Below are 6,519 nucleotides of genomic sequence, written 5' to 3'. Positions count from 1 at the left end.
AGCTCTGCCATATATTTTGCTCCTTTTCAAGTGAGTGAAAAATCGTTATCCTGAGCACCACAAATGAAATCAGATCACAGTTAGTCCCTGTGTGTTGCTGGACCCTGGTCCTCTACTTTTTATAGCCCCTTTTAAAGTGGTACAGGGCGGCACAAACCAGACTGTTAGGTGTCAGTAACCTGAGACATGGACCCGGTGACACACTGTGTTTCTGCAGCGGTGGTGTCCTGTTATTCAGAGGTGACAGTTCCCAGCCTTGGTTCTTTGTTCACCAGGCACTTTGCTGATGGTGGACAGTGAGGAGGAGTACTTTCCCGAAGAGATTGCCAAGCTCCGGAGGGACGTGGACAATGGCCTCTCGCTAGTCATCTTCAGTGACTGGTACAACACTTCCGTTATGAGAAAAGTGAAGTTTTATGATGAAAACACAAGGTACTGATGATATGCATTGGTGTTTGTATAAGAAATGTGACTTTTGGTGAATTAAATTCTACCCAGCAAATACTTACGTGATGATTTGACCTGTTGGTGGTCTTTCAGTTAGTACAGACATATTCAGAGAGCTTGATTAGAAAAAAAACCCTTTCAACTGAGTGCGGTGGCTCATGCCTGTAATCCCAGACACTTTGGAAGGCTGAGTTGGGCAGATCGCTTGAACCTGGGAGGCCAAGGCTGCAGTGAGCTGAGATCAAGCCACTGCACTCCAGCCTGGGTGTCAGAGAGACCCTATCTCAAAGAGGAAAAATAAAACACACAAAAAAAGAAAATAGTCCTTTATACAGTAGAGATGTTCTTGAAAGTGGCTCATGTTCTTGAAAGTTGCTCATAAAGTAAGACATTTACTGACCGTGAGTACTATTAATAATATAGAGGGTTGTCTTTCCTTGTTGATCTTAGATATGAGATACTTCTACTTTAAATTTCTGTTTAATTCTTCTCCACTCTCACTCTATTACTGAGTATATGTAAACTTAAATGCACCAAAGGAACTGTTACTTAAAGAATATTTCGAGTAAATTAATTATTTTATATTTAATTATTGTATATTTACAATAACTAATTTACTTATATTTATAGTAATTAATTTACTCAAGGGGAAAATGTCCTCCCGTTAATTGGGATCAAGGATTCCCAATGTATTATAAACATAATCACCTTTATGTTTTGAATTGGTTTCTTTAGAATCTGTGACTGAATCTTTCTGTGCTTCTTTCTCCTTTCACTGAGCTTTCCTGGGTCTAGGCTAAGCAGTTATCTCTGGTGTGTTTCAGTGAAGTACTGATTTTCATTTCATAAAATAAATTTCGCTTTAATTAATTCTGCACATCAGCAGAAGCATTTACATTTGCAGTTTTACCCAAACCCAGACAGTTGGTTTCCGTTGAAACCTTAGTGTGGAAGGACTGGATTATGGCAGGAGAAATTGAGTTTTGTCATAGAGACTAAATAACTGTGTATGGGGTGTCTTCGTTCCCTGTTCCCTGTGTGTCTGTTACCACTTTCCCAGGCAGTGGTGGATGCCGGATACTGGAGGAGCTAACATCCCAGCTCTGAATGAGCTGCTGTCTGTGTGGAACATGGGGTTCAGCGATGGCCTGTATGAAGGAGAGTTCACGCTGGCCAACCATGACAGTAAGGCTCTGTGTGTTTCCCGAGGGCGTGGTCTTAGGTGTGAGAGCAGAAGTTGTACACCTCTGAGGTCTAGGTTTCTTGAGAAAGAAAATGATGATCCCTCAGTTAGTGGAGTCTGTGGAAAGAACTCATCAGTATTTTCAGAAGTACATCTGTGAGACTCTAGTTTTATCCAGATTTTTTTTAATGAAAATATTTTATGTAGCCATTCCTAATTTTAGTGCTACCTATTAGAGTCTTTATGTAATAGTCCTAAATAGGAACTACCTCCTAGCTTCCTAATTATTTACAAAGTTCTATTCATGAAGTAACTTTGTGTTTCTCGTGTAGGAAGTTTCCCCACAGATAAGGTTTCGGTAGCTGATTTTGAGAAGAACATCTTGAGCATTCTTATACCCATTCTGCAGGTCTGGGCAGCTTGTTCAGAGCCTTTGACTGCTCTGAATTTTAACATTTATTCAGAAACCTAATATTAATATTTTTCCTTGAATTATAAAATATATTCAGAAACCTGATGTTAGTAGTGTTTTTCACTTGAATTTTGAGGTGATTACTTGTACTTTGTGTGACAAGGCAATAGCAGCTCCTCCCTCAAGATTAAAAACAATTAAAAAAAATACATAGCATCTGATGAATGTATTTTGGGTAAACGAGTAGCTATTATTTATTAAAGCGTTCGGCGTTCCTGCGTTCCCTTGACTTTGAACGCTCTTTCCTAGTGTATTATGCGTCGGGGTGCAGCATCGCAAAGTTTCCAGAAGATGGCGTCGTGATAACACAGACTTTCAAGGACCAAGGTAAAGGGTGCCATTCATGGGCCTTTTGCGGCTGCTTTCTCTCTCTCCCTTTTCCCCCCACTTCTCTCTCTGTCTCTCATCTCTGTCTCTCTTTAATAAAAGCTTTACTGCATATAGTGTACATACCGTAACAGTTGTCCTTTTAAAGTGTACAATTCAGTGGTTTTTAGTGTATTTACAAAATTGTGGAAGCATCACCACTGTCTACTTCCAGAACAATTTTATCACCCGAATAAGAACTCCCATGCCCATTTGATGTTTTGGTTTCTTTTAAAATTTATTGCACTATTACTTGAATGGTACTGACCGCTTTGGGAGGCCGAGGCAGGAGGATCACGAGGTCAGGAGATCAAGACCATCCTGGCTTACACAGTGAAACCCCGTCTCTACTAAAAATACAAAAATTTAGCCGGGCGTGGTGGCGGGCACCTGTAGTCCCAGCTACTCAGGAGGCTGAGGCAGGAGAATCACTTGAACCCAGGAGGCAGAGGTTGCAGTGAGCCAAGATCATGCCATTGCACTCCAGCCTGGGCAACAAAGCAAGACTCCGTCTCAAAAAAAAAACAAAACCACCTTCAAGGTTACTTGATGAATTTTTTTTTTATCCTTTATGAATTGTTCTCCTTCTGTGATTGCCAGATTACCAAGATTTTAGAAAAATTTTGACCATGTTTTGGAGTTCTGAACTGTTTAAAGATAAGAAACATTCATTATACAGCAGCCTCTCAGAATTCTCTGAAGAGCAGTGTTTGCATGCAGTTTTGCTTCAGCTGTGTACAGGCATCACCCAGGAAGCTCTCCTAGAACTGGTATCCGTGATGCACCCTGTGCTTAGTGCACCGTGCCCACCTGGTGAGCTGGAGAGCAGTGGGAGTAGCTGCCTCTGCCTTCTGGAAAGCCAGGTGCAGGAGGGTATGGGCAGGTGAGCAGAAGCCACAGTACAGCCTTCCTGTGAGCTATCAGCCCAGAGCTGTCATTTTGAACCACGTGTGTCTGCTCTCACATGTGGGTGCTGGAGCTTTGAGACTGTTAACGTGCCCCAAACAATAGGCTTGTGAAAATGTACAAGATTCATTTTTGTCATGCAAGTTGATACTGTGTATTTCAGAATGAGAGGCCCCCTCCATTGTAAAGGTTGCCATTTTCTGTACGTGGAGGTTAAGGATAGTTTTATTAGTTGAAAACGATGAAAAGAGGATTTCTCACCTTACTACTTGCAACTGGAATATAGAATTTATTTTTATATTACCTGGAAGGGATTTTTTCCTTTTATCAAAAGCAAGGTTGATCAGTAACTAGATCTGTGTTTCAGAGGGTTATATTTCAACTTTAGGCACATAATGATTGTTTTCACAGTCACTTGGCCACGGGTTAGTGATTCTTTCTAAAAGCATTTCTCGTAGACAGTATCACTTCAGGTCCTAGCTATAAGCAAGGGTTCAAAGCGGTGGTCTCATTGGCTTGTACCCTCTGGAAGATCCTTGTTTTTGGTTGGTGGGTGGGGAGAATCAGAAGTAGATTTAAGGATACATGCTTTCTTTTGTTGTTCTACTACAGTGCGAAAATGAAATTTTTTTAAGGGGCATTTTATTCCCGTAAAGACGTTAAATTGAATAATCTTTTGGGTACAAAATAAGAATTTGAAAATAGGAATTTGGGTTATGTCTCATCAGAAAAGACCCTGATGGCAGAAATAAAACTCCCATCAAATACCATGAGGCAAATGGCGGTGAATGTGTTCCAGTTTCTCCTGACTTCTTCCCTCTTCCAAAGAAAAGCATATTTTTTCTTCTACTCAGCTCCTGCTAGGATTCCTGCACAGAGAGCAGGGAATGTCACGTTTCTAGAGCTACAGACATTTCAGAGGTTATCAACACGGAGAATACTAGATTCTGATGAAGACATACATCATGTTCTAGTGCTGAGGAAAGCAATTGAATTAGGGGCAGAGACTCCTAGATTATCTGGTGGTGCCACTGATGATGCTGCCTGTGGCATTTATACATTTTTGACTTCTTGATTCATTACACATTTTAAATTATGTCATCTGGGCAAAGATAGGAGGCTGTGCTGTTGGAACATGTGTCTTTGTGAAATTAATGTAACCAATGTCTTAAACCTAAATTAAAAATATGTGGAAACACTTTAAAAATTAGTTACATTTGTCCTAGTTTTTCATAACAAAACATGAAATCTGGGTATTAGTATATATTACTGTATTCATAGAGAAACCTGTGTGTTTAGCAAGAGCTGCTGGCTGCCCTTTGTGTGACTGTCTGAAAACATAGGCCTTTCAGGATAATAAGAGGAGACAAAATTTAGGTTTTTTTTTTCTTAAGATAGAGGCAGTACCTTTACAATTGTGAATATTATGTACCGCCATGGCAAGTAAAAATGAAAGTGGATAGATATGGAAATACAAAGTGAATTTTGCTAAAACAAATTAATGGCACTTAAGCCATTTCTATTCTAAAAGGCTTATTCTTAAGGCTTTTCTGTTCTAAAAATTTGCAATGTCTTAATTGAATATTAGATTTTGTAAATGTGGTTTATTTTTCATGTGGATGAAATCTCAGGCAATAACACTGCTCAGTGGAAACTCTCATGTCTGTTGTTTTTGTTGTGTTGTTTCAGGATTGGAGGTTTTAAAGCAGGAAACAGCAGTTGTTGAAAACGTCCCCATTTTGGGACTTTATCAGATTCCAGCTGAGGGTGGTGGCCGGATTGTACTGTATGGGGACTCCAATTGCTTGGATGACAGTCACCGACAGAAGGGTATGAAAACCGCAAATGGGCTTAGTGACTTCAGCACTCAGATCCTTTCTTCCCTTTGTCTCTGGAAAGGCGCCGTGAGATGCTGGCAGATCAGCCGACATCTGTTCACTTTAGCCAGGCTCAGCTGGAGACGTTACAGTCACTTTGATTGCTTGGAATATTTTGATAGGTGTCTGAGTCTGCACACATTTAATAAGCAAAACAAAACTACTTTTTCGGGCCATATTGCCTCTTCTCCATCTTCACCTTCCTGAGGTCAGTGGAGGCGGGACCCCCGCATTCTGGTGGACAGCCCCTTTCCTGACTTCCTTGGGGCCTGCCCCTCCCAGGCTTCCTGCCCCGTGCTGCCTGTACTTTGTGGGCACTGCCATGTGGGGGCGCCCTTCTCTGGTCTGACACATTCTTTTCCTGGGGGGCTGGTTCTTGGCTGTCCTTCCAGACCTGGAATTTGGGCTTCTCTGAGCTTTTATCAGTGAAGAACTTTTGTTATCTTGAGGCGTGAAGGGAAGGCAAATGGGCACACCAGTCCTCTTCCCTCCGCTCTTTTTCAGTCTCTCGATGCATCGTTTAGATCAGGGGGCTGAAGGTTGGGCACAGACTATTTTTCTCATTTTGTAAAGGGGAAAAAGAATGGTAAAAGTGCTCCATAGTAAGCACTTTGGTAAGATGAGGACACCACCAGGACTGAAGGGCAGCTTTCTAACGCACTGTGACCACTGGGGAACTTGGGGCAGAGGGCAGGTGGTGAGTGACAGGAACGAGGCCCTGAGAGCATGCACTGAGAGGTGTGTGTGTGCCCCTCCATTTCAGGCTGAAGTTGACTACATTCCTGGCATTTATGTAAATCCCTAGACTGGGATGGGTCTTTTTAAAAATCAAAAACGGGCTGGGTGCGGTGGCTCACGGCCATGATCCCAGCACTTTGGTAGGCCGAGGTGAGTGGATCATGAGGTCAGGAGTTCGTGACCAGCCTGGCCAACATGGTGAAACCCCGTCTCTACTAAAAATACAAAAATTAGCCAGGCGTGGTGGCGTGTGCTTGTAATCCCAGCTACTTAGGAAGCTGAGGCGGGAGAGTTGCTTGAACCCAGGAGATGGAGGTTGCAGTGAGCCAAGATCGCACCACTGCACTCCAGCCTGGGTGACAGAGAAAGACACTGTTTAAATAAAATAAAATAAAAATAAAAAGTGAGGGTTAAAGTCACAGTTAAAAGAGATTAATGTTTTATCTCCACAGAGATTTTAAGACCTGAGATCTCCTGGTAAGAATCTGTATTAAATTTTAAATGCCTGCGAAGATGGTCCTAGGCCTTAA

At 41.9% G+C, this 6,519-nt stretch overlaps 1 protein-coding gene across 1 annotated transcript in view; it reads left to right on the top strand.

Annotated features, from left to right (window-relative positions):
• MBTPS1 (membrane-bound transcription factor peptidase, site 1) overlaps positions 1-6,519 on the top strand; it is a 62,232-nt gene that overhangs the window by 45,324 nt on the left and 10,389 nt on the right. Inside the window, exons 18-19 of the mRNA XM_011971284.1 lie at positions 2,352-2,429; positions 5,064-5,204. Of these exons, the coding sequence (XP_011826674.1) occupies positions 2,352-2,429; positions 5,064-5,204 (219 nt within the window). The remainder of the gene's footprint in view (positions 1-2,351; positions 2,430-5,063; positions 5,205-6,519) is intronic.

The sequence above is a fragment of the Mandrillus leucophaeus genome, unplaced genomic scaffold (assembly GCF_000951045.1).
Source record: "Mandrillus leucophaeus isolate KB7577 unplaced genomic scaffold, Mleu.le_1.0 Scaffold10, whole genome shotgun sequence".
NCBI classification, from domain to species: Eukaryota; Metazoa; Chordata; class Mammalia; order Primates; family Cercopithecidae; genus Mandrillus; species Mandrillus leucophaeus.
This window is presented reverse-complemented; position numbering and strand designations above follow the sequence as displayed.